The sequence below is a fragment of the Lipophrys pholis genome, assembly GCF_963383615.2.
Source record: "Lipophrys pholis genome assembly, chromosome: 19".
In the NCBI taxonomy this organism is placed as follows: Eukaryota; Metazoa; Chordata; class Actinopteri; order Blenniiformes; family Blenniidae; genus Lipophrys; species Lipophrys pholis.
Window position 1 is genome coordinate 812,907 of NC_137647.1, and position 27,547 is coordinate 840,453.

The window sequence follows — 27,547 nt, forward strand, 5'->3', positions numbered from 1 at the left end:
AAGTAAAATAATGAATAAAATGTTTTAAAAATTCTCTTTCATTAAAGATCAATGAGACAGAAATTCAACATTCTGCGTCACTCTTTCTTATTTAGTGAAAAACATGGATAAATAACAATTCTCATGAATTAATGCTGCTAATCAATAAAACATGTGACAGAATGGTGACTGTAAACTCCTGAGTGTCCCTGAACACCTCGTCTGTACCTTCAGCTATGAAATATTAAAAATGCTCAGAAGAGAAAAGAAATTGTTAGCTGGAAAAAGTCTTTATTTTTTTATTGACAAAGTCCAAAAATGATATTTGACCTGTACAAGATTACTTCTGACGTCGGGATGAGGTTTAAAAAAAGAAAGAAGAAAGATGTCTGGAGGTCACAAAGTGGAGATTTGGTTTGGATGTGAGCTTCAGAAAGAAGGTGAAGCCCTCTGATAAATAATCTGTGTGAAGCAGAGCGACTGCTGGGGGGGGCGGGGGGGGGGGGGGGGTCTCAGGAGTCCAGGCGGCAGATGGGGCTGTCGTAGACCATCTGCAGGTTCACCTTGTGTCCCACCAGCTCTCGGATGTTGTTGATGCCGTACTTGATCATGGTGGGTCTGCGGGACAGACGGCGTGTGTGTCGTGTTTACAGCCAATCAGAACAGAGAGCTGGACGGCGGCGGGATTATTAGAGACGCTCAGATTACTGCCGGCAACAGTGTGTGTGTGTGTGTGTGTGTGTGTGTGTGTGTGTGTGTGTGTGTGTGTGTGTGTGTGTACCTCTCCAGGGACAGACCCCAGGCAATCACAGACACGTCCTCAGGCAGACCCATCGGCAGCAGCATCTCCGGTCTGAAGACGCCCGAGTTTCCAACCTCCACCCACTTCTTCAGCCCTGAGAGGAAACGAGAGGAAACGAGAGGAAACGAGGAGAAACGAGAAGAAACGAGAGGAAACGGGAGGAAACGAGGAGAAACGAGAGGAAACGAGGAGAAACGAGAGGAAACGAGAAGAAACGAGGAGAAACGAGAGGAAACGAGAAGAAACGAGGAGAAACGAGAGGAAACGAGAAGAAACGAGGAGAAACGAGAGGAAACGAGAAGAAACGAGGAGAAACGAGAGGAAACGAGGAGAAACAAGAAGAAACGAGGAGATACGAGAGGAAACGAGGAGAAACGAGAGGAAACGAGAGGAAACGAGGAGAAACAAGAAGAAACGAGGAGAAACGAGAGGAAATGAGAAGAAACGAGAAGAAACGAGGAGAAACGAGAGGAAACGAGGAGAAACGAGAGGAAACGAGAGGAAACGAGAAGAAACGAGGAGAAACGAGAGGAAACGAGGAGAAACAAGAAGAAACGAGAGGAAACGAGAAGAAAAGAGGAGAAACGAGAGGAAATGAGAAGAAACGAGAAGAAACGAGGAGAAACGAGAGGAAATGAGAAGAAACGAGAAGAAGAACAAGTAGTGGAAGAATTCCTTTCATTAGCAGGTTCTGCCGGTGTTCTACACTGAAGCAGTAGATCACTGATATGTTCAGTTTCTTGAAAAAACTAAAAACTAGAAACGTAACATTTCTAAACAAAAGGAGAATCTTCACCACGTCTGCTGGTTTTACTCTTTTAACTCTAAAACCTTCACTTCCCCGTGAGAACCAACTTTCTCAGATCTGACGGTCCTCCACCCGGTCGGAGCGGCGCTCCACCCGGTCGGAGCGGCCCTCCACCCGGTCGGAGCAGCCCTCCACCCGGTCGGAGCGGCCCTCCACCCGGTCGGAGCGGCGCTCCACTCGGTCGGAGCGGCGCTCCACCCGGTCGGAGCGGCCCTCCACCCGGTCGGAGCAGCGCTCCACTAAGAACTCCTCAGGTTCTGCCTCAGGGGTTCCACTTCCTGTTTGGAGAAACGTGAGAACCCGGCTGCTGGTACCTTCATGGTAGCTGAACACCTCCATGCTGGGCTCGGTGTACGGGTTGAAGGCCGGCTTGAAGCGCAGCTTGGTGATTCCTGAAGAAGAGGAGGAGGAGGAGGAGAAGAGGGAGAAGAGGGAGAAGAAGAAGGAGGAGGAGGAGGAGGAGGAGAAGAGGGAGAAGAAGGAGAAGAAGAAGGAGGAGGAGAAGAAGAAGAGTCAGCCTCATGCTCAGTCTGGAATTCTAAAACTGGACTGACTGAAAAAAAGCAGATTATTTTTGAGGTAAATAATTTGACTCCATGAACTCATGATGATGATGATGATGATGATTCTCTTCTCTTCTTTTATCTTAAAGACGAAGAGGCTGAGGAGAAGCTGCAGGTTTGAATCCCTGACGTGTTTCATCATCGTCACTTTGTTCAGAGTTCAGCTTCTCCTTTAAAAGAGTTTCTAGATTCACACTAAACCAACAAACCCACCAGTTCTAATTGTTATTTTAACTCATTAAACCGGTTGGTAACTCGTCACAAAGAGAGTTTAGAAGTTTGGTTCAGTTTGGATCCGATTGATTTACTGATTTTTCTTTATATTTATAAATCATCTGATTCAAATGATTTATGGACTGAATTTTGATGGTTTTCATACTGAATCTTGGCTCAATTCCACCTGGTTCTACCTGGTTCCACCTGGTTCTAACTGGTTCTAACTGGTTCTAACTGGTTCCACCTGGTTCTAACTGGTTCCACCTGGTTCCACCTGGTTCTACCGGAGGGTTGGCGGTTCGAAACCCACTCTATGAATGGTGCATGAATGTTGGTGGTGTTCAGGCCTCCGTCAGCAGCCCCAGGGCAGCTGTAGCTACAACGTAGCTTAGCATCACTGGAGGAACTGGGGAGAACGAATCTCTGGACGCTGAGTCAGTGTGAAGAAAGGGAGATATAAATCCTAACTATTACTATTATTATTATTACTACTATCATTATTATTACTATTATTATTATTAGTTTTATTATTACTATTATTATTATTAGTTTTATTATTACTATTATTATTACTATTATTATTATTACTATTATTAGTATTATTATTACTATTATTATTATTACTATTATTATTATTAGTTTTATTATTACTATTATTATTATTACTATTATTATTATTACTATTATTATTATTATTACTATTATTATTATTACTATTATTACTATTATTATTATTAGTTTTATTATTACTATTATTATTATTACTATTATTATTACTATTATTATTATTATTACTATTATTATTATTAGTTTTATTATTACTATTATTATTAGTTTTATTATTACTATTATTACTATTATTACTATTAGTTTTATTATTACTATTATTACTATTAGTTTTATTATTACTATTATTATTTTTATTAGTTTTATTATTATTATTAGTTTTGGGCTGTATGACCGTCTCAGTGACTGTGAACTTCCCACAAGGAGTTTTAAGCCTCGGCTCCAGTGTTTCCAGTGTCTCCAGTGTCTCCAGTGTCTCCAGTGTCTCCAGTGCTCCAGTGCTCCAGGACATTCTGTAAAGCTGGAGTTTGTACCGTGCTCCTGCCTTGCTCAAACTGCCCTGGGTCTCTGACTGAGGTCAGGTTTCAGACGTTGGTGAGGAACAGATGCTGACCCAGCTTGGTGAAGAACTGGTGCAGGATGCCCATCAGGTCGCCCAGCGTCAGCCCGTAGTCCGCCACCACGCCCTCGATCTGGTGGAACTCGGCCAGGTGGGTGGCGTCCAGCGTCTCGTTCCTGAAGACCCGGTCGATGGAGAAGTACTTGACGGGCGTGAACTTTTCCTGTTGGAGGAGAGCGGGTTAGGGAGCGTCCAGAGTCTCTGCTGCGAAGAACCAGAGCGACCAAGATCTCTGGTCCCCTGAAAACCTCCAGCTCTGGGTGGGCGGGGCATAGAGCGCAATGCATTCTGGGTAGTAAACAAACTAAACTAACCACATAAATCACAAGAAGCAAACACAAAGGAAAATATGGAAAATATATTGCGGTCAGACGTGAAGAAGAGAGGAGGAAGAGGAGAGGAGGAAGAGGAGGAAGTAGAGAGGAGGAAGACGAGGAAGTAGAGAGGAGGAAGAGGAGGAAGAAGAAGAGAGGAGGAAGAGGAGAGGAGGAAGACGAGGAAGTAGAGAGGAGGAAGAGAAGAGAGGAAGAAGAGGAGGAAGTAGGAAGTAGAGAGGAGGAAGTAGAGAGGAGGAAGAGGAGGAAGTAGAGAGGAGGAAGAGGAGAGGAGGAAGAGGAGGAAGAAGAGAGGGAGAGGGAGAGGAGGAGAGGAGGAAGACGAGGAAGTAGAGAGGAGGAAGAGAAGAGAGGAAGAAGAGGAGGAAGTAGGAAGTAGAGAGGAGGAAGAGGAGGAAGTAGAGAGGAGGAAGAGGAGAGGAGGAAGAGGAGGAAGTAGAGAGGAGGAAGACGAGAGGAGGAAGAGGAGGAAGTAGAGAGGAGGAAGAGGAGAGGAGGAAGACGAGGAAGTAGAGAGGAGGAAGAGAAGGAAGTAGAGAGGGAGAAGAGAGGAGGAAGAAGAAGAGAGGAGCAGAGCAGCAGCAGAGCAGCAGCAGCAGCAGCAGCAGAACAGCAGCAGCAGAGCAGCAGCAGCAGCAGAGCAGCAGCAGAGCAGCAGCAGAGCAGCAGCAGCAGCAGAGCAGCAGCAGAGCAGCAGCAGAGCAGCAGCAGCAGCAGAGCAGCAGCAGCAGCAGAGCAGCAGCAGAGCAGCAGCAGAGCAGCAGCAGCAGAGCAGCAGCAGAGCAGCAGCAGGTAAATGATCCTCGGGTCTCGGCTCACAAACGTTTCTTCTCTCTTCACCAGGTTGGATCTGGACTCACCTGCTGAGCCACTTTGTAGAGCATGCGAGCGCTGACGGAGGTGGTGTGGGTGCGGAGGATGTTCTTCTGAGCCTCCTCCAGCTTCCAGTCGTATTTGTACCTGCAGGACAGTGAACACACACACACACACACACACACACACACACACACACACACACACACACACACACACACACACACAGTGTGTTCACAGAGGAACACACTGTTCCACACACTGTGTGTGTGTGTGTGTGTGTGTACAGTGTGTGTGTACAGCAGTGGGTTCTGCACTAGAACCGGTCTCACCCCTGGGAACCGTAGCCACCCTCCGAGTGGATCCTCTTCACTCGCTCCAGGTAATCCTGCGGGAAGTGGTGGGCGAGCGCCGGGTCTGAAACATGATTCAACCAAACTTTATGTGAACAGCTGCAGAGACAAACACTGAGATTCACTTTGACCACACACACACACACACACACACACACACACACACACACACACACACACACACACACACACACACACACACACACACACCCCCCCCCCAGGTTGTAGGATTTGGTTCTGGACTCACCGGACAGGAAGAAGGTGTCGTGCTGGTCTCGGGCCGGATGCTGCTGCGGCTGGAACAGCGAGTCGAAGTTCCAGAAGGAACTCTCGATGAAGTTGTTGGTCGGCATTTCAGTGAAGCTGCAGAGACGAGACGGATCATCAAGCAGAAGGAAACAGGAAACGCTGACGGACCGACGGAGGGGGAGTGTTCCCGCCGCTCACCCCATCTCCAGGAAGATCTGCCTGAACTGCGTCCGCACCTTCATGAGCGGGTGCAGGTGACCGCAGTCCGGCGCCACGCCCAGCGCCTCGAAGTTATAGGGCTTGAACTTCTTCTCCTTCCAGCTGCCGCTGCAACAGAAAGCGTCACGCCGTCAGCGAGGAAAACTCCCGACGCCGGGACAGGAAGCGCTGCGTTCTGGGACTTCCTGGTTGATTTCATCTACAGGTGAAGTCCAAAGCGTCAGGTGACGTCTGCGCTGCCTTTAGGACCAAGTCCACGTCTTTGGACCGGTCCCCTTTTCTGGGCCGCGGTTGCTCTATGTGCTCGTGCCGCCTGACGGCGCCGTCCCAGTCTGACGGCGCCGACCCAGTCTGACGGCGCCGTCAGGCGGCTGGAGACGTGTTTGTGTTGGACGGCGGGAGGAACTCACGAGGCGATCATCTCCGGGGTCAGCTCCGTGTCCTGCTTGGTGACGGTGGTGCTGAAGCTGCTGCCCTGAGAGATCCAGTAGGACTTCACCGTCCTACACACACACACACACACACACACACACACACACACACACACACACACACACACACACACACACACACACACACACACACACACACACACACACACACACACACACACACACACACACACACACACACGGTTGGTTCATTCCTCTCAATCTGGCAGATTTTGTTCCTCCTTCACTTCGGTGTGTTTGTTTTTATTGTTCTTGTACAAAACGTGCTACAGAACTAAAGACTGATAAAAGAACACTTGTTCTATTTAAAGAGTTTCTGCTTGGTTTTATCAACCAACATATAAACATCAGTAAAGAGAAATGTATTTATTTACTTCACAATGTTTGAAGCTGCTGCGGCCACCTACTGGTAGACTCCTGGTACTGCATGTGACGCTGCCTAAAGAGGAATGGGCTTGTATTGAACAGGAGGAACTCACACTTCAGAGAGCAGCTTCCTCTTCTTCAGCTCATTCTTCTCCTTCTCTTCCAGCTGAGCCGTCTTTCCTTCCTGCACCTGAAGCAGCTTCTCTCTCACCTGATCCTCCATGTTTTCCACCTGAGGACACAAACAGGAGAAGAACCATCATCGACGCCACTCACGCCCGAGAGCAAACTGATCGGACTCTTTCGGGACTCACAGCTCTGAATATCCTGGGGCCGCCCTCCTGAGTCTTGTCCACTCGGATCCACTTGTTGGACATGGCTTTGCTGAAGCCGATTTTCCCAAAGGACATTTTCTGCACAGAGAGCCGGCGACAGGTTAGAGGGTTAACCCGAGCGTCCTGTCGGGTCTGAGCCCCGCCGCCCTCACCATCAGCTCGCTCTGCGGGAGACCCTCCGGCGGGACGCAGCCGAACACCCGGGCCTCCTGGCTGCCCTGCTGGGCGATGTCGACGCCCTCCTCCGTCAGCTCCCAGTGTTTGGAGGAGCGCAGCTCTGCAGCGATGATCTGGACACAGGGAAACAAACATGGCTGCCGGCTCGCCTCACACCATCATTTCAGTTGTCAGAACAGCTTCATCAGACCGGCTGGTCAACTTCAGGCTCCGCAGTTCAACTGGAGTTATTGAAGCCAGAACCAGGGATCGGGGACGACGGCGGAGCAACAACTGAAGCAGACAGACATCAGATAAACAACACGTGATCATGTCGGCCTTCAATAACATATTTAACTTTATCATGACCATGTGATTTGGAGTCATTTCCTCAGGGTTTGTTGTGTTTATGGTCTCCAGGTCCAAGGCAATTTTGAAATGTTTAAAAATTAAAAGCTAAACACTAAAAAAAACTACACTTTAACCAGCAGAGTCTGAACTAACACAGTCAAACTAAATATATAAAATATAGATTGTTGTTCCGTGAATTCAATGTTGCAAGAGATCTACTATAAATAATATCTAACTGTTTGTTTTCACGGATTCGTTACTTAATTCTTAAGATCCTTTCATGATTTTCTGAGCTCGTCTGAAAACAAAACAGAGTCAAAACATTTAAATAAATTAGAGGAAGAAAACAGAAGAAAACTCCTTCTGGGGAGAGGATTAATATACTCCAAGGTCACATCAGTAGAAGTTTGTTTACTGCAGCGGCCAGCAGGAAGCTCCAATCCACACGAACAGTCAAAAAAATAAAGAATCTCAAAGAAACTTTTGATATTTTAAACAAATTTGAAAGAGAAGCTCCAGTGAGACCCGAGGTGAGATTCTGATGCCTCAGAGCTCTGCGGTCAGGGTGAGTCTGGAAAACACCCATAATGCAACAGATACTGACGGTTTATTCAGGACATGTCACTGTGTTTTACAGAAGGTTTCATTAAAATGACTTTCTTTAGTAATTGCTTGGTTTTCTGAAAACGCAAGACATTTCCATCACAGATCCTCTGAACCACAAAAACAAGTTTTAATTTAAAGGTTATTCTGGAACTATTTGATAAATTTGGACTGAAATGTGACGGGAACTAATAATAATAATAATAATAATAATAATAATAATAATAATTCTCTGTCAGAGGAGCTCAGACAGGCAAAATCACGATCCTGTTTTAATTCTAGTCTTAAAACTTTTATTTTATCACTTCGCTTTTACAAACTCAAGTTCTTTTGTTGTTTTTCTGATCTCTGTATTTTATTATTGTAAATGTTATTGTGGTTTAAATGTAAAAGCAACTATTTTAGATCGTCTAACTAGCAGGTTTATACTTCTTTATGCACTGATTATTATTGATATCAAAACTTGAGTTACCATGGTAACAGAGATAAGCTACAAGCTAAACGATTCCTACGTCATTAACTCTAGATTAGTTTCACCACCAGAAATAACCTTCCGACCGCCTCCGTACAAAACTTAACAATCCATTAAATTAAAAAACCGAGTTATTCTCCTCCTTCTCTTCCTGTTGCATCAGTCATTCCGTCACTGACGGACACACCGGGACTTCCGGCGCGGCTCGGCGGGGAACACTCACCTCCCCGACGGCCTGCAGACTCTTCACCGCCCCGACGATGACCTGGTGGTCCACGCCGAGGCTGGACGCCACGTCCAGGCTGTCCACGCCGCCGTCCGCCTTCTCGACCCGCTGCAGGAGCGTCTCCAACACTCCGGTGTCCGCCATGCTGCAGCGAAGAGACAGGACCGGAAGAGACCGGACGTGACGTCACCAGCCGAAGCTTCTGGCATAGACAGGGGTGCCGAAATGGGAAGGGAGTTACCGTAAACACCCTAAAAACGCGCACCAAATATTTTATTCATTTGATAGAATACAAACGCTTAATTAGTTCCAGAGGGATTCTTAAATGGAATAGACGTTAAAATATAATGAAATATATTAGATATGCACAATAAAATATATAAAACGCACTTTACGCAAATCCTAAGCATCTAGGGAAAAACTTTGTAATGAGTAAAGTTTTTTTTAATTAAAACTATGAAATTTCATTTTAAGATTTCTTACAAGTAAAACACACAAAAAATTCTTCCAAGCCAGGAAAGTTTTACAGTATTTTACTGTATGGTCAAACAGCATCACTCGTTGAATATTTGGCACATTTAAATCTCTAAATCCGGGTTTGTTGTGGAAATTCAATAAAATGTTATTTGTATAGTGCCGGAACAAGTTATGTCAAAACAGCGGAGAGAAAAACCTTGTTTTAACACGAAGAGACCTGCTGACTTCACAGAGTCAGTGTTGACTGATGGAGGACAGGGGTGGAGGACTTTTCCTCAACAGATTATTTTCCTTCATAGCAAATAAATGATTTTTTAAAAATAATAATTATATACAGTATTTTTTTTTTTTTTTTAAGTTTAATAGTCAACTCTAACTGATAAACTACAATGTGGTTTGTCATATAATTTATTTTCCGTGGCTCCTTGGACAGGAAGCAGTTTTGTTCTGAACCTTTCCAACTGGACTTTGCATGTTTTACTCCATTTTTTCTGAATACAATGGAAATGTAGATTTATCGATCACCTGGTTTCTGCCAAAGTACGAACCAGGGAGCAATACTTCATAACTTCAAGTCAAAACTCTCAAAGTATTTAAAATAAAAAATCCTTTATTAATACAAACACACATTGTTATACATTACCAGGATCTTCTCTCACCCAATCCAGAAAGCTACATCCAGCAGAAATGAGGGGATGACATCAGAATGCAAGGGGACTTTCCAGTAATCTCCAAAAACATTTATTAAAAGAACCAACGTCACGTGAGGTAAAATTACAAAATGAGCCAAAAATTACAAGCATGGAGGAACCAGACGATCTAAACGGGTCCATTGAAATGTTACAAAAAGTACAACAGTCTTTGTAGTTTAAACTACAAGATTTTTTTTCTAGCTCCACTTGGGAAAGAAAGGGGAAAAAAAACCAAAACCTTGCCACACAAGTTTGAGAAATAAAACAGTCCGAGCTCACGAGCGAGTAATCTCAACACCAGCCTTCATATTCAGGGACGAGAACGAGGATCGGTAGCGATGATTTAAATTAAAAGAAATGAGAAGTAACGACACAGAACGACACTGAGCGGACCACCAAGCTCGGCTCTGACAGGACAAGTCCACACGTCTCCTTGTTGTGCCCACATGTGCTCCACCGAAACCCAGAAGAAGCCGACGTGGAGGGCGGCGGCGGCGGCGGCGGTGGCGCCGGCGGCGGGTTCAGTCTATCTGTACTGGTAGTTGATGCTGCCGTCGCCGCGGCCGTAGCCCACCGGGCTGTGGTACTGAGAGTGGCTGGTACCGAAGCCCTGGCTGCTGCCCGAGGAGTTGTAACTGGACTGGCTGTTGAAACCTGATGGGAACGAGGCAGACGAAGGTTAATTCATGTCCAACGTGGAACATTTTATTTGATTGATTGAGGCTTTATGACCCAGACTCGTGTTGGATGGTCTTCATCAGTACCGAGACTCAATCTCTAAAGTGTTTATATTTCTCGGGGTATTTCAGGTCTGCTGCCTCCGACCTTCAGACTACATCAGTCACAGAAACACGGAATCTTAGAATCTTTTATTGTCCGTTCCTAAAGTCCGGACGGAGTTCAGCTTTCAGGCTCCATCTGCTTCGAACTACAAAAAAACCCTGAAACTCAAAAACCTGGTTTCACTGGACTCTTTTAAAAAGTTGCTCAGTGACTTGGAGACAGAACATCTGTCTGCAGATGTTCTGAATGATGGACTTAATGTTCTGCTGCCCGTCTTGGCCAGGACGCTCTGGAAAAAGATCTTTTTCTGGTAAAATAGAATCGACGTGCTGTCGGTGTGAGGACTAACATCAGCAGGTGAGTGAAAGCAGAATCTCATCTGTCGGTTGGGATTATTTAATCTGTAATTGTTCAGATTGTATAGAGACTGAAGCTCCTGAAAAGGACCTGAAACAGTCCGACAGTGACTCACTACTGCCACCTAATGCACAGCTGCTGTTATTTCTTACACTTTAAAGAGCCTCTGAGGGTCACATGACCGTTCATATCATTTTTGCCGTTTCGTTTCACGTTATATAAACAATTTCTGTTTCCAGTAAAAACAGCAGATAATGTAGTTTTCATGTTGGTCCACTAGTTGGCGCTGCTGCTTATTTTAGTAATGAAAGCATGCGCACACACACACAGCAGAGAACGATGAGCTGTAAACATTAACAATGGGATTGTTATCACGGTGACTGTCAAAATAAAACTACTGAGTTCCAGAAATGTTTTCCCTCCGTTTCCATGGAGACCGTGTCTGAGTGTTGTCAGTGGCTCTGAGCACCATTGTCATGTAAACGGAGACCAAAACACAACAAACGCTGAGCATTGAAAACAGTGGTATGGACGGGAGTCATGACACTCTGGAGAAACGCTGTCCAGCTACTGAGCATGTGCAGAACCCGTTACCATGGCGCACATGAGCAGCAGCAGCGTAACAGAAAAGCATGTGTATTATAACAGAAATCAGAGTATTGTGTGTGTATTAGTGCTCGCCTTCATAGCTGTAGTCCTGGTTGCTCCCGGCTCCTCCGGTCACCTGGCTGGGATAGGCAGTGCTGTACGAGTATCCGGCCGAGGCGCCCTGGCTCTGGTTGAAGCTCTTCTTCCCCTGGCCGTAGCCCTGGCCGTACTGGTTGTAGGAGCCCCCGGCGGGCCCGCTGTTTGCCCCCAGAGAACCCGAGAAGTTCCCCTTCCCTCCCTTGTGCATGGGGTTCTTCTTCTTCTGGGGCTTGTTGGCTGCGGCGGCGGCAGTGTAGCTCTGATCGCCTGGGTAGTACGAGCCATAGGCGCCCTGCGCAGCGCCCGAGACCGAGCCGGCGGCGAGCCCACCCGACAGGCTGTTGGACGCCCCCGCTCCCCCGTTCGTCCCTCCGTTGTTGTAGTAGCCTGCGGAATAAGAACAAGCCTGGTTACGACTGCGTGGACGTTCATCCTGCTGGAAGTCTTTGTGATGCAGCCAGAAACTCAAACAGAGTCTGTAATAGCACAGTCATGATGTCACATTTATTAAAAAAAACAAAACCAAAAAACATAAAAAAAAAAAAAACAGCGAGCAGGAAGTCTTCTTCCTTTCCCACGCATACATCTGATTTATTGGTTTTCTTCATGAATCCAGTCTGTGTCAGTTCATCAGGTGGGATTAACTCAGAAGACTGCAGGAGAAGAACCGTCATGCATTCAGTGTAGCTGGGACTTTACCAGTGTGGCTGATGTGACACAAAAACAGCAGGTTTCCACATAAACACTGTCCAGTTTAAAAAAAAATATTAAAAACCAACAGGATGGCGGCGACAGAAAGCCATGAAGGTGACATAAAAACCAAAGTGATGTCAGTTTGTCATCCAGGTAAACAGACTAGATCCAGAGTGTCATCCAGAGAGGCAGTGTGTCGTCCGGCTTCCACATGCTCCAGGAACTAAAAGCCCGGCCGCCGGTCCCCACGGAGGGCAGGGGAGGGGTCCGGGTGGCGTCCGGGGTGTGTCTTTGCGGCTACATGCATACTCCTCCGGAGGCGAGCAGGGCGGGGTTAACGGGCCGGAGGGTCTGCCTAATCCTCAGGGGGTTCTGACGAGGCGGCTGGAGAGAGTTTGTGATGCTGCTGGAACACTACAGAGTATTTCTGTCCGTTTTTTTTGTTTTTTGTTTATCCTCTCTATGGGACTGTTTTTGAGTTTCTAACACTGGGGGGGGGAGGGGGGAGGGTCTATGTCGCAAACTCGTGGTAGCCATAGCAGTCTGAGACAAAGTCACCTAAAGAGTGAGACAGGGCAGAGAAGGGAAGAAATATCAAAATTAGAGGTTTTAATTTTTTCTCTGCCTCAATAGAGCGGCAGCTCAGTGACTCATTGGTCAGATCGCATTCAGACGGGTGATTTTTTTAGATTTCTCTGCTCCTGTCACGCTCAGGTAGGTCAGTCCTCAGAACAGGCTGCCAGACGGAGGAAAGCGCTTCTCATAAGAGGGAGGTTGTCAAACAAAAAACCAGACTCAATCCTGTGGCTTAAAGCAGAGAAATGTAAAATCACTGGACTGGGAGCGCCCCAGCATCTGCTACTAAGGTATTAAACTCCTGTTTGCAGTATTCTCCAAGGACACTGGCTTTTGTCTGAAGCTCTCAGAGACTTGGACAGTAACATTCAAACAAACCAGATGATTAGAAGTCAAATACTCACTGTAACCAGAGTTTGCGTTGTTCCCATATCCGTACGATCCGAAGCCACCTGGAAGCACCAAACACACTTTAGTACACACATCGGTTGGTCGAGCGTGGAGCTGGAGTGTGTGGAACATTAAACATGCTGTTTTTACCTCCTTGGCCATAGCCGCCTCCGTTGTTGTAGCCCCGCCCTCTGCCGCGACCTCGGCCTCCTCTACCTCGCCCTCTGGGCGCCAACTGATCTCCGCCCGACGCTCCCATCATGCCGAACCCTGCAGAGTGCTGCAGAGAGACGTCACCATTGAGGGCGTTTCCTTCTTTACAGGCTATTGTTTTCACAAATCTTGGTTCACATTTAAAACTCAAGAAAAACAAACATGACTGGAGCAACAAACGACTCTCAGAGAGCCTGAAGCGGTGGTTCCAACTTTTCCTCTTTTCCTATAATGAGAAGCACAAAGTGCCAAACGGAGACCGTGTTTCAGTTCCTTAGAACTCCTCATAATTCAACTATTTGATTCGTTTTACCAACTTCATTCTCAGAAAGCTGATGTGATGACAACACTGCCACCTAGAGGCTGAAAGAAGCCCTCAGCTCAAGTTGCTGTTGGATGTTTCAGTGACTAGACCTGTTGGTTCATGACGCTCCACCGCAGTAAGACCGTGTTGCGTGATGTGCAGCTCACCATGGGCGGTCCCTTCTTCTTCTTCACTGCCTCGGTCACGGAGCCCTCGGGGTAGAGCCGCTCCAGGGCGGCCAGCGCCGCGTACGCCTTGGCCACCTTCTTGTTGGATCCGGTGCCCTCGAACTTCTGCCCGTCGATCTCCACCTCCATGACGAAGCGCTTGTCGTGGCTGCCGCCGGTCTCTGAGATGAGCTCGTACTTGAGGCCGCGGCGCTTCTCATTGAGCTCCATCACCGGGTTTTTGCCGTGTTTGGTCAGGATTGGTCCCTGCTGGCGAGCGGTCTGAAGGAGGGGGGGGTGGGGCTGTTAATTGGTGGTCATCATGATGGTGACGAAGCAGCTGTTCTGACATTCACCTCTCCAGCCTCGGCGTTGTCCGAGCCGCCGGTGGCAGCAGGAGCAGTGGCGGCAGCCGTTTCCACCGGCGTCACCACCGGCTTCACGTCCTCCACGGCGGCTGCTACGACCGTCTCCTGCACTTTTACCGGCTCAGTCTTTGGTTCCACGACGGTGGGCAGGCCCATGTCTTGCAGGACCTGAAATCGTCATACAGATTCACCATCAGGACGACGTGGAAGTTTCTGGCAGGACAATCACGACGTCGCAGTCTCCTGCTCTCACCTTCACGGCGACGTGCAGCTTGGCAGTGCGTTTGGAGGGACCGGAGGCCTTGAAGGTCTTTCCGTCCACCTCCACGGCCATGGTGAAGACGGGAACGTGGACCGGGCCCGTCTGGGATATCAGCTCGTACTGGAGTCCCGGCTTCAGCTGATTGAGCCTCATCAAGGCGTTCATCGTCTGAGGAGGCTCCGCCTTCTCGTCTGTGGCTGGAGGAAGGAACACAAAGGCGTCAACCCCGGGGGTCAAACGTCCGGATAGCAGGCCAGAACCGGCCCGCCAGAGTCCAATTCAGCCCATGAAATGAAATGTTCCAACTGTGAGAATTCATGACATTAATAAAACATTTTATTTCTCAGCACCTTTCAAAATACTCGGTCAGCCTACATTAAATGCTATTTGAGCCCCACTAATCGGTTCAGGTGATCAGGAGAACTACACAGATGTAGAAAAGTATCCTACAATTGAGATCCTTGAAGTTCTTATGATCATAATAATGAACCAGTCCACTAAAGTGTTCAGTTCCAGCTTCATGTCAGCAAATGTTTTCTGCCTTTGAAGGTGTAAATGGTGTAACAGAAAAAGTTGTTATGGTTTTGATGAAATTGCAGTTTTTTGTCAGTTTGTCATGTGTTAAATTCACTAAATGTGAACTTCTCAATGGTATGTTAACACTACGGATGTCCCGATCCGATCGGTAGATATCGGATCGGGGCCAATATTGGTAATTTGTGAGTGATCGGGAATCGGTAAATCCAGCTGATCACCCCGCTGATCTAAAAAACAAACAAACAAAACAAAAAAAAACTTTTCACGTCAGCTGCCGTAAAGCGAGCCCCGCTTTACGACCTGCCGTAAACTGACGTTCGCAACGTCCCCTAATAACCAGAACAACCAGGGACTAGAAGCTCCGGTGGAGCTGCAGAAGCTAGAAGCAGGCGGAGCGGGGCCATAGACCTATAAAACTAGAGTGATATATAGTGGGTTATGTGTTTTTGTGCAGGAGTCTACTTCTAAATGTCTACGTGAGTCACAGCGCTCCTAAAGGCCTGGCATGTGTACTACATGCCCTGAAGCCTCGTGTTGAGCCGTGTATATAGTGATTTATTTGGTGAAGTTGTTTAAGTTAACATAAATAAGAGAAACAAGACTGCAGAGTGTAACTGGGTTTTTGTTGTTCTGACTGAATAAAGTTTAAATAAGTTCTTAAGTCATTCTGAGAAGAATTTTGATTCAATAAGTGAGTTTTACAATAATTTCTAGCTAAACAAGCTTCTGCCAATAGTGCTTTTAGCTTCAGACATCTTCGTCGCTCCAAAAATACACTACTGAGTATCTTTGTAATAGCAATGTAAGTATTGGATCGGGAAAGTATCGGTATCGGTATCGGTATCGGCCGATACTCAATTCTGAAAAATCGGATCGGTATCGGGGACAAAATGTGTGATCGAGACGTCCCGAGTTAACACATTGCTGCACGTAAAATAAAACATGTCTTAAAAGTTTTAGTTATTTATAGATAATATGATGAAATACTGGTATGGCCAACCTGAGATCATATCGTGCAGCATGCGGCGCCTGATCTACATCATTAAACACTAAAAACAGACGTTTGACTGGTGACTGCAGGACAAACAATCTGGTCACTGAGAAAGAATTCCACCAAGGTCTGTTATTGTTTGTGCAGACACTGTCGCTCTCAAGGTTGTGCAGAAAACCAGCGTGAGCCGACTGTGATGAGCCTCAGAGTGAAACAGAAACGTGAGAATTCATTTCTGACAGTACAGCACTTCTTGTTGTTTTTTTTTTTTGGCACAACCTTGATCAGATGGTAAACGTTACAGATGTTTGTGAATTAAATGTCGTCAAAGCTTTTATCAACCACCTGAAGCTGTTTAGGTTCATCTAGTGTTTGAGAAAATGGCCTCAGAGCTGAGAGCTGAGATGATTCACACAACAGACACCAACAACCTACCTCTCATGATATTAAACCAAATTCTCTCACTGAACGTGGTCCTGAAGCAGAGATCAACTCTGACCAAAGTTCCACAACATGTCTGTGTGTAAGGGTTGATATTCCTGTGAGGTTTGTTCTGGAGCAGTGTTGTTGTCCCAGAGACTCGTACATCAGGTGTGTCGATGCCGTTTCACACCGTTAAACGCAGGACATTCAGCTCTAAGAAAAAGCCTCCCTACACCTCCAGCGCATTCATTTTGAAAACATCCCAATCCTACAAAGAGTCAACTCGGTAAAGATAATCTGCACTCACCAGTCACAAGTTTGATTCCAACTAGTTGTGAAGAAGAGGTGGTGAAGATATGAAGTATTATGTGAAGGCAGTTGGAGCTCAGAGAAGTCGCCAAGACTTCTGATGCAACCGTTTGGCCTCAATGTCTATTTATCTCTGCATGAATTAGCCTTGACACCAGCCATTCTTCATCGCTCTCTCGACTGATCCTTGGCTTCACGGACATCGTGAGACAACATCTTTATCTGTGGCAGTCGTTTCGGTTAATAGACCTCCTGGTGCCAGATATGAATACGACTAAGGTCGAAGGCGAGAGCGCTCAGTGTTCAGCTCACCACTATCCCCACAGGTTGGAAAGTCATGTTAAGAAAATATATAAGAGGAGAAATATACTTTTCCAAAGTGGATTGTACTGAAACCAGTGGAACTCACATTTCTTCTGCAGCTTTTTCTTCTTTTTATTGGGACTCTTGTCATCTGGTCCCTCCTCTTCCTCGATAGGCCTTTTCATTGGTGGGGCGTACGCCGTGCTGGGTGGGATTTGCACTGAGAAAAAGAAATGAGAAAAACACCATTAAACTGAGGCTCCGCTTACATGACAGCAGCGCTCAGAGCCACTGAAAACACTCCATCCCTATGGAAATGGGGAAAATGCCATTTTTCTGAAACACGGCCACTGAAACGGCTGTCGTTAACAGGTCCTCTGCACATGCTCAGTAGAGACCATCAGAACAACGTTTCCTCCGCGGGGTCATGAGTTCAAGTCCATATTCTCCTCGTGGTTTTATTTTGACAGTCTCCATAATGACAATCCGACTTGGTTGTTTGTCCATACACACGTTTGTCGTCGCACGACAGCACCCACTAGTGGCACAGCACTTCTAAGGTTTCCGTTTAAAGACATTGTTCTCAAAACATTGCCACGTAAACGTGTAACTTTTCTGAAACAAAAATGCAAAAACACTGACGTTGCACTAATCCTTCAACAGGCATGGAACCAAACCATTAACAGATCGGATAATATAATAGTAAGAGATCAGTCGAGTCTTTGTTTCTACCTGTGTAGTCGATGGGAGCCTCACTCCGGGGTTTCTTGGGCATCTTCGAGGGGAGGGGATCCATTCCAAGCACTTTGTGAAGCTGTCCGAAAGCAGACAGCCTTAAGGCATGCTGGGGACGACAGAAACCCGGAGGTGAGACTCGGAAGCGCTCGACTCAACGCCACAACCAAACGCCGGACTCACTTGTGCGCTCGCTGTGATGTCTTCTCTCTGCTGGTGGTCCAGGTGGCCGATGGCATCCGTGGCCTCCTTCTCACAGGGATCTGAGATTCCAGCGCCGTCTGCTGACATCGCGAGGCGACAGAGTCGATTAGCGCGACGGAAAACAAACGGAACGCTCCGAAGAAGTTTGCAGGACTGACGTGTGAATACCTGCCATGAGGATCCCTGAAGCCAGACATTCTAAAACCCTGCGCAGAGCTTCTCCTGCCCCCATGGGCCGGTTCCCCGTGCCAATGGCTTTCTCACAGATCAGCTCCAGTGGCTGCGACGTGAGAGAGAGAAAAAGAGAGAGAGAGAGAGAGAGAGAGAGAGAGAGAGAGAGAGAGAGAGAGGAGAAGCTATTTTTAAGCTCAGTCGTTAACATGGAGAGATTTCAGGTCAGTGCCTGGGACAGCGTGGAGGGTGGGGCTTCCAGACGTCATGTATCTGAGCAGAACTATTTTATCTCCAAACAAACACAATTAACAAACTAAAATCAAAGAAATTGTGTTCCATTCAAGAGCCACATGCAAAATCAAGGGACGAAGACAAAAAAGAGAAAAAGTTCATCCTGGTTCTAAAAAGTAGTAATGACTTGAATAACTTTATACTATAACTATCAAATAATGTCGATCACTTATATATTGTTAAATCATGAATTGAGACATTAAGAAATTGTAAACATACAAATTTTAAAGCAACATGATTACTTCCACATTTCTTTCATACTAATAATAAGACTTCCATGCTAATTAATACCTTTGTATTTTGTTCCACGACTTTTAAACCGATCAGCTCACATAATGAATAGTTGTTTAATTACACTGTTGAAATATTCTTAAAAAACATGTGATAAAGGGATGACAGTAGAAGCTCTGCTCCTTTAACGACAGATAATCTCGGCCTGCAGTCCAACACATGATGCAACGTGATAGTTGGAACTCTGATCCAATCGGAAGCATGTTGTGTTGAACGTCTCGACGGGATCAGTAGACTTCCACTGCTTGTGCTGGTTTTTCTGCTTTACTGTGTACCGTCTGTGGGGGGTCTGGTTTTGTATTGATAACAGCTGCAGTCCCCCCCCACCCCACACATACACACACACACACACACACCTTGAGAAGAAAAATACTACGAAACATTTCCGATTTCACTAAAAAACGCTGCGGTGTAAAAGGGCCTTCTCCTCACCCAGCCACGGAGTGGAGACCATGTGGGGACGCGGGCGCAAAGGTCCCTCAGGATCCGGATGACAATGACGCAGGAGCGCAGCCCATTGGCTCTGGCCTGTTGACACAAGCAGGGAGGGAGGGGCACGAGTGGCTTTAGTTAGAAAACTAAAGCAAAGCAAAACAGGAGGGGGGGGCAGTTTGCAGCTGAAAGCAAGATCAAAACATCCAAAAGAAATCAAACTAAATCAAAGAAATATGAAGCCACACAGACTAGAACAGCTTAGCTTTGTCATTATGGAAACGTCCATAGGATATTAGGCGTTTGATTTGTAGGACGACACTGCTAATAATCCATGGTGGAGTTAAACATCTCTGGTTATGGGACGGGAGGGAAGCGTGAGCATATTTTGAGAACAGGAGTCAATAAAGCCATCTCAGCCTCAACACCAGCTTTAACGGGAGCAGATTCAATTGTCGCTGTCATTCAAACATGAGTGGCGAAGGATTCCTTCCCGGACTCGAGGTGCAATATTCCCTTTGTGTTTGTGGCACACAGAATAACGAGAAGCAGCCAGAGCAGGAGTGTTTGAGGCCACACACTCTCGAAATAAGAAGCTGCAGAGATGAAGCGCTGATTGTTACAGAGTGAAAAGCCGGAGATGAGACAGGCGACAGTACTGTGATGAGTTATTATCAAACAATTGTTAACTGCAAGGAACTGCTGCTCTTTAAACACTACCAAGTGGGTAGAAATATGAAAATAACAACAACAACAACAACAACAACGCAGTCACAGCAACACTGGCATTACAGAAATATTGCACCTGGACACGTGAGGAGTTAGTCCCGTCTCTTTCGGTTACTGATCGGAGTTAAGCGACAGCGGCGCTCGAGCCAGCAACACAGAATTTAGGTTTTTTTGGGATAAATGGAGCTGCGGTGGAACCTGTTAAGTCAGCAAAGCAACTCTGCCAACAGTGTAATGACAAAGGTTTCCTAAGAAACAAACATCCAGGTTGTTGAGTATTACTACAAGAAGTACACCTCAAAGGAGTAAAGAAAGAAAGGAAAAAAAACAAACACAAGGAACGCCCAAATCAAAGACAAAAAAAAAAAAAAAGAACAAACAGCATAAAACTCAAAAAACTACTTCTGCTTTAGAGACAAATAAAGACAAGATCCAAACCTGGAACCACTTAGCGTGGCGGAGAGATGCCAAGGCAGTTAGGCATTTCTGCCTGTCCAGAACATCCGGGGGATCGTTGACTGAAAGCGTTTCTATTGGCAGGTGGAATAAGAAGACAAGGTACAGTTTGACCAAGGGGAGTTCTGTCAGCCGGCCAGGGGGAACACAGGCAGCCTTCCCAAACCACAGGCAGGAGGGGGAAGGGGAGGGGGACCCCTCCACTGGAGGACCACCAGGCGCTCTCAACCTCCTGAGTGAGTGCGGGTGTCTGCACAGCGCCCGACTCAAATACACACTTCAACTACTTTTAACTGCTTCTGTGAGCTCAGTGTTCATTCATCTCCATCTGAAGTACTCTCACCTGAAATTTCCTTATTTTATTCTAAAGCATCGGCACTAACAGCTGTGTCAGCTGGATATGGTCTGTGGCTAGCTCGGTGTGCGACGGGCCTCCACTGGGGAGCTCCAGCCAGGCTGGGCCTCAGAAAGGTTAAAGAAAATGTCGATGTGATGTGCAACATGCCTCCTCTAATGTTGATCCAAAAGCATGTCAACACACGGAGCTCCAATATCACTCAGGACGACTGTGTGTTGGGTGGAGTGTGACTTCTAAAATATCCAAGAGAATAAAAGTAAGAGTTTGCTGGCTGCAAATTGACTGATGCTTTAGTTTTCTTTGCACGTCTGGTGTGAACAGGAGGTAGAGCCCCTCCCCTTTACCCCTTATACTGGGTACACTGCTGCACTTTGCCCCTTCCGAGACAGAGAGCGGCCAGTTGGTCAAAGGTCCAGCGTCCCTAAAAATTGACAAACTAGAAGGCTTGACAGAGAGAATCAGAATTGGAACCACAGGCAAAAGTTATCAGATGCACAAGAGGTGGATATCAAAACCAGTCCACACTGCAGCAAAACTGATGGCTTCAAACAAAAAAGGACAACAGATCCAAAATGGGCATCGTGGCGAGCGCAGGGCTACAGATAAGGTCAAGGGTCAACGCCTGCTCAGGAGAGGCTGTGAGACGCCACAAGTCCGTGTTGCTGCACAGCTAAACATGAAGCTTTAGACATTAAGATGCCTTGAGCTAATCTAATCGAGGTTTGGAGTGCGGCTGGATCGGGATCATGGAATTTCAGTGTCTCTTGTCGTTGTCTGTAACCCCGAGCCTTCCCTGCTTTGGAGCATCGGAGACGGTCAACTGCCCGCTGCTGGGTCGAGCAGCCAAACACAGTTTTACGACGTGTTTTGCTTCTCATTTTTGCTGCAATGCAAACTGTTCCATCATCAATGATAAAACACATGCAAACAAAGTGGTCTCTCTCTTTTGGTTAAATTCTCAGTAAGCCTTCATTTCGTTGGTGTCCTTTAAAGGGGGGGGAGAGAAGAAAGCCACGTCTTCAGCAGTCAGGAAGCTACCTGCCCTATACTGTATATTGGGCCATCAAAAATGTACAATTACATTACATGGAACTAAGAGAGAGTGTAAAGAGCTACAAGTATAGCACAGTTTCATTATGTTACAGTGCATTCTTGTCCCCTAGCTCCATTGAAGGCCCAATAAACAATATCTGTCTCGCCTGGTTTTCCTGCCTGACCACCCTGTTGCAGGAGGGGGCGCTGCTAAAGAAAAAAAACAAAAGAAAAAGAAAAAGAAAAAGGAAACAAAAAGATAAGCTAGTGAGGGGATATGCTGGGGCTTACCTCCGGCTGCTGCCCGCTCCAACTCCTCACGCACCAACGGGGAAGCCAGGTGTATTGTGAGGGTGAGGGGGGGCTCCTTGGTGTTCTTGATCTCAATGCTGGCCTCAGAGACGTTCTGCGTCACCACGTATTTGTCTTCTGTGATCAACTGGAAAACAGGAAAAAGGATTTCACTCATATAGCACTTTTTTTCTTAAAGTTTCAGACACCATAGTCAGATTAAAGTTTCATTAGCACGATAATAACTGTACATTTCAACTATAGGAGCAGTAATTAGTGGCAGCTCTAAACTTTACCAATAGAGAAAGTAAAACTGCTGCTTAATTTCAACTATTAACACCAGAATGCTCATACCACTTTATAGTACTTTATCTGAAAGGTCACACACGCACACAACTGTCATATTTCTCACCTTGAGCTGAGTGACCAGGTTGTCACACACCTTCTTCAGCAGGGTGATGGTGGGCTTGTCCTTACAGAGGAGCACCAGCTCCAGGTCCAGGTCCCCCTTCAGCAGCAGGCCTTTAGCGACCAGGCCGACCCTCATGACTCCACGTAGGGAGCGAGCAGCCTGATCCCTGTGCTCACTTCCCCCAAACACACACAGCAGAAAGAAAACATGAGTTCCAGGAGAAGCTCTCTCACGACCTTCCCTGCTACCTGGGAACATGCCGCCGCCGCCTCCTCACTCACCTGTCTTTGTCGGTTTCGGCGCCATCTGAATCTGACTTGGAAGTCCCCTTCTCCTGTTTATCCAACCAGTCGGAGACGGCCTTGAGGGCCCGCTCTGTGTGAGACACCATGTTCTGGACGCTCTCCAGCTCCTCCTGAGTCGGATATATGGCGGAGTGTTTGGCCATGACGTGGCGGTCGTCGTTCAGGAAGACGCGCATGGATCGGTGGCGCATTGGGGGAGCCTAGGAAGGCACAAGATCATAAATTAATGAGGTAATCAAGAGTTTCAGGAGTTCAAAGGGCTCATTTACAACAGAAAAAAATGTGATCTGGAAACATTTCTTTAAAAAAAAAAAAAAACATGCAGTACATGCTTGATTTTACACTGGATTCTCTTCCTGATCCAACCGGAGCAGCTGGGAATTCTGGGCTTTTCTCAGACTCACGGGTAAGAAAGCAGCAAACTTCCAGTGAACCGCCTCACGCCAATGTCGCCACTGCCCCATTTAACAAGATTAAAACGTTCCACTTGATGATAAAGATAGGCCTGCTTTCTGTGTGGCCTGCTTGGCTGTGATTAATTAAAAGAGTGACTAACGAGGCCTCCTGAACACCAGTGATTACACAATGCCCTCACAGGCACCGAAAGGCCACTCAGAGGAGTGCAGTGATGTGGAAGCTGCAGCATGTGTTACTAAAGCTCCTGGCAGGCGGCAATGAAAACACGCCAGCACCACGGCAGACACTCAAATTAGATGTGACATGTTTATTTGTCCTGTTAAGAGTGACATTTGACAAAAAGGCCAGTGCGTCCTCTGCTCTGTCATTTCATGGTGAACAAGGGAGGATTTAAAGGGAAACCTTTACCATAGTTGCTCTGCAGACGGTGAGGACTTCCCAGTCCAGTGAGTGGTGGTATTTAAGAGGTTTCCTTGATGGCAGCAGACGAGTTTGGTTGTGTTTCCTACAGACGGGAGAAGAAAAGATGCTATTGTGTTGGAAAAGAATTTATAAATCATGGATGGCACACATTTGTAATTCTGAAGGAGCTGGTTAGTGAAGCTGGAGGGTTTGAACATTTCCAGAAGTGAAGCAGTGAACAGCTGCAGCGACACAGCTGGCACCGCGCCACAGGCCTCCAGCACCACACAGCCCCGCTTTGAGTTCACTGCAGACAAGTAAAGTCACAACAAGGGTTCTTACACACTCCTCGTTTCCAAAGCACAAGATCACACACAACCGATCCATCAAATCCTCCACGAGCTTCACTGAGGTTTTACACCAGTTTGTAATATTAGAGACATAAGCAACCCTTTAATTCTTCACTAATCAAACCATTGGACCTTAACCTGCTGCTGGCCACATTGAGGCTGATTCGTTATGATTTACCCGGAGATGCTGTGATCCCGTCTGGTCCGAATGGATAAAAGCAGCTTATCACCGAACTCTGCTAAAGATACAGGCTTCACAATTCCAGCTTCCGCTCACGTGTTTTTATATCGTAGACAACATTTTGAATCTTCAAACATAAAATTTATTATTTAGTTCGACTTGAAAGTGAAATGTTGTGGACAGCTGGAACGGTTTCCAAGCCCCATCTCTGTGTTCATATGATGAAAACACTGAATCCAAAGGGATCCCAAAAGTCACTGCATGGCACCGGACATCATATATATGTGTGTGTGTGTGTGTGTGTGTGTGTGTGTGTGTGTGTGTGTGTGTGTGTGTGTGTGTGTGTGTGTCATGTCAAAACGCACAGAGGCCCCGTTTACACAACAATGTTTTCAAGTGACCGTGCTCAGCTTCGTTGTGTTTTAGTGTCCGTTTACACAACAATGGTGCTCAGAGCCACTGACAGCACTCAGACGCCGTCTCTATAGAAACGGAGGAAAAAAAACTTTCTGGAACTTGGTAGTTTTATTTTGACGGTCACCGTAATAACAATCCGACTCGATCGTCTGTCCAAAATATTCCAAATGTTATTGTTTGTAGCATATTGTTCTCTGCTGCATGTGTGTGTCGTTTCATTAGAAAAACAAAGAAAGAAACAGCACCCACTAGTGCTCCAACATGAAAGTACACATTTTCAAAACGTTGCTGCGTAAATGCAAACATTTTCTGAAATGGAAAATAGAGATAATCATTAATTAGCAAAGATGAAGTCAGCTGATGTCTTATCCCACAATAGTGGTGTTACTTCTTCACGTGGCCCTTCGGGGACATTAGGTCCCACCAGTTGCTAAACTTTGTGATTAAAGCCCCGTCTACACGACAACAAACACGAGTGTATCTGAAAAACTCTCTTCACTTTTGGAGGGTACGTTTACACGACACCGGAGGTCATACCCACCGCACTCGTGACTTTTTTTATACCGGCCCCCCAAGGTGGAACTTTTCTTTGACGGGGACGATTTCATATCGGTAGTTTAATAATTGAGACTCTCCCCTGATAGCATTCGATTTGTCACTCAATATAAATGGCGGGTACTCTCGATTTTCTTCGAGTTTACAGTGTATTGTTCTCTGTACACATGTCTGTTCGGTTTCATTACAAAAACAAGCAACAGCGCCCTCCCGTGGCCCGGCAGACTGACTACATTGTTGTGAGTGTGTCTGCTGCAGTGGAAGACAAGGTGTTGTCTGTTGTTGTGTAAACGGGGCCTAACATGTAATGAAGGAGAACATGGGGACAAATGTGCTTAAAAGTAACATGGATCTTCAATCGATAAATCAAACACTGGAATATATATTAGTTGCAAGACATCCTGACGCTCACACACTCTTTTCACTTGTATTCATGTAAAGAGCGACTTACGCTACGCAAATAATGGATTCTTTACTTGCGCAAAGATTCGTAGATGTGCGCTGATTAGGAATATCTGCAGAGCAATCACGAAGCGCCCATAACCCATAAGACATTAACATTAACACTGAAAAACCTCCAGACAGTCAACAAGTTACTGACCGAGCTGCGCTACAGCACCGACCTGCTGCTCACTCGCCCGCCAGACGTCGTGAATGTGAGGCGTTGATCCGCGTGTGAAAAGTGCAAGCTGAAGCAGCTTTCGGAGCCGAACCGACCGGACCCGGCTCCGGAGGAGAGGAAGCTGAAAACTGACGCCATTTTAATTCGGCGCAGAAGCTAACGCTCCATAGCAACAAGCTAACAGCCCCCGACATTAAAGCACCCCGTCGCTTCGAAAAACCCCAATTAAACTACAAGAAACGCTTCGGCCTGCTCTCGTTCCTCCCGGCCGCTCGCCTCGCCGTTAGAGTGAGACGTTCAACGCAGCTTTGGGTGAAATTCGGACGCCAGTCTGTTGCTTTATTCGGACCAAAATGGTCGAGGGGACCCTCTGGTTGTTAGCATTAGCATCGAGCTCCATCCTACCAAAAAGCTCAACACGGTACCAACAAGAACTCGTCCTCCTGCGCTTATAGTCGTCTCCCTGTGCCAATGAGCGACCGCGACCAGTTCCAGACACCGGAGGAGTTAGATCGGAGTGATTTTCTCACAACTTACCGCGGGGCCGTCTCTGCTGCTGGACCGTGCTCCGCACGCTCGCTCCCGGTCTCCAGTGGAGTGGAGCGGACACGCCCACAACCTGGAAGGACGGACCTGATTGGACCGACGGTTTAAGTGACTGCTACTATAACTAATAGGAAAAGAGGAGCATCAAATGAGGGCGTGGTCAATAGCCATGGGGGGGTTAAAATGTCTTTCAACAGCTGTCTGGGGTCTTTTAGTGAGGGTCTTTGTGAAACCTGATCTGGTCTGATCAGGTGATAACACCAGACCGAGGCTCCGCACTGCAGCACAACGCTTTTCCAGGTTATTACAGATGTTTTAGAGCCGTTCTCACTTGTTCTAGCATAATGAAAAGAATGGGCTTCTGCAGAACTGGACCCATATCATTTAGATAAACAGTGAAACAATGGCGCTTCAATTATTGTATTGCTTACATGTAAATCAAATAATTTCCAAAGAGAAACTCTAAAAATCTCAATTGAGATCCCTCATTGGGCAGAGATGAATCTGACACTGCCTCCTCATTCAAACCTTAAAGAACAAGTGTGTGTTGTTTTAGTTAATGTTGTATTAACGTCTTGTGGATATCCGCTTATGGCCTTCCAGATCATGCTGCAGCTTTGTTGATGATAAATGCATCGCAAATCATGTGAATTCTCTTGCCATGTCTGCCCTTCATCAATCCAGTCATTGTCTTTATCTACACAGTGGATTGATGGACGAATTAAACCCAAACCTTTCTGTGGAATGTCCTCAAATGGTGGACTCTGAGACAGGTAACCTCTCTCCTGCAACCCCCCCCCCCCCCCCCCCTCCCACCCACCCACCCCGTGGAATCCTATGTGCTCTGTCTTGTGACATGTACTATGTTGTAATATGCTGGATGCTAAATGTGCTGAGGTGTTTTTTTCCTATATTCCAGACTTTACTCTAAGGAGTACTGTCTGCAATGTGACTTTTTTCTCCTCCCTCTCCCAATGTGTCTTCTTCTCTCCATCTGTGCTTGAAGTAATTTCATTGTACTGAAAAGTAGAATGACAATAAAATGAATCTTGAATCTTGAATCTTGAATCTTGAATCTCAAACCACCTCTGCTGCCGATCACCTCAAAAATATTGCTAAACAAGAACGAGCACTCGGTAGGCATGTTAGCCATTAGCTCATATCGATGCTAACTAGCCTGTCAGACACTGAGCAGGGAGCGTCTCCATGGCAACAGACACTGATCTCCTTTGATCTCCTCCATGAGGAGCCTCTCTCATCCACTTGGTGTCGTGGATTTTTTCTTTCCGATGCTGCTTTGGAATAAAGTCGTTGAACAAGGTCCTTCTGTC

The 27,547-nt window shown here is 46.5% G+C and overlaps 2 protein-coding genes across 5 annotated transcripts; both read right to left on the reverse strand.

Annotated features, from left to right (window-relative positions):
• Positions 1–248: 248 nt before the first annotated feature.
• Positions 249–8,666, reverse strand: farsa (phenylalanyl-tRNA synthetase subunit alpha). The gene is made up of 13 exons (XM_080487281.1): positions 8,482–8,666; positions 6,829–6,966; positions 6,656–6,754; positions 6,455–6,573; positions 5,934–6,026; positions 5,503–5,631; positions 5,303–5,418; positions 5,035–5,119; positions 4,750–4,849; positions 3,549–3,717; positions 1,904–1,981; positions 761–875; positions 249–597 (listed from the first exon to the last, which is right to left on the reverse strand). Exons 1-13 carry the CDS (start codon positions 8,626–8,628, stop codon positions 492–494), a joined length of 1,494 nt encoding a protein of 497 aa, XP_080343407.1. The 5' UTR covers positions 8,629–8,666; the 3' UTR covers positions 249–491.
• An 890-nt stretch (positions 8,667–9,556) lies between these two features.
• Positions 9,557–26,263, reverse strand: ilf3b (interleukin enhancer binding factor 3b). Of its 4 annotated transcripts, none has more exons than XM_080487042.1 (18): positions 26,208–26,263; positions 23,552–23,648; positions 22,703–22,926; positions 22,422–22,596; positions 22,010–22,157; positions 20,311–20,402; positions 19,144–19,239; positions 18,124–18,235; positions 17,935–18,035; positions 17,749–17,860; positions 17,123–17,236; positions 14,445–14,650; positions 14,180–14,359; positions 13,824–14,105; positions 13,290–13,419; positions 13,154–13,201; positions 11,475–11,867; positions 9,557–10,307 (listed from the first exon to the last, which is right to left on the reverse strand). In XM_080487042.1, the coding sequence occupies exons 2-18, from the start codon at positions 23,552–23,554 to the stop codon at positions 10,180–10,182; spliced, it is 2,544 nt and encodes an 847-aa protein (XP_080343168.1). In that variant the 5' UTR covers positions 23,555–23,648; positions 26,208–26,263; the 3' UTR covers positions 9,557–10,179. The 4 variants fall into 4 exon arrangements, 2 of the variants coding, with proteins under 2 accessions (XP_080343168.1, XP_080343169.1); XM_080487043.1 differs by having other exon boundaries at positions 17,935–18,032; positions 26,208–26,258; XR_013936285.1 differs by having other exon boundaries at positions 9,688–10,307; positions 11,475–12,731.
• Between the last annotated feature and the right edge of the window lie 1,284 nt (positions 26,264–27,547).

Excerpts from the sequence above, each read along its gene's own strand:
- farsa (XM_080487281.1), bottom strand. The coding sequence starts at position 8,628 with ATGGCGGACACCGGAGTGTTGGAGACGCTCCTGCAGCGGGTCGAGAAG. Across the intron at positions 6,967-8,481 it reads GTCTGCAGGCCGTCGGGGAG|ATCATCGCTGCAGAGCTGCG; the intron begins GTGAGTGTTCCC and ends CCCTGTGTCCAG. Across the intron at positions 6,027-6,454 it reads AGGAAGCTGCTCTCTGAAGT|GACGGTGAAGTCCTACTGGA; the intron begins GTGAGTTCCTCC and ends GTGTGTGTGTAG.
- ilf3b (XM_080487042.1), bottom strand. Across the intron at positions 17,237-17,748 it reads GGCTCCCATCGACTACACAG|TGCAAATCCCACCCAGCACG; the intron begins GTAGAAACAAAG and ends TCTTTTTCTCAG. Across the intron at positions 11,868-13,153 it reads CAACGCAAACTCTGGTTACA|GCTACTACAACAACGGAGGG; the intron begins GTGAGTATTTGA and ends CTTATTCCGCAG.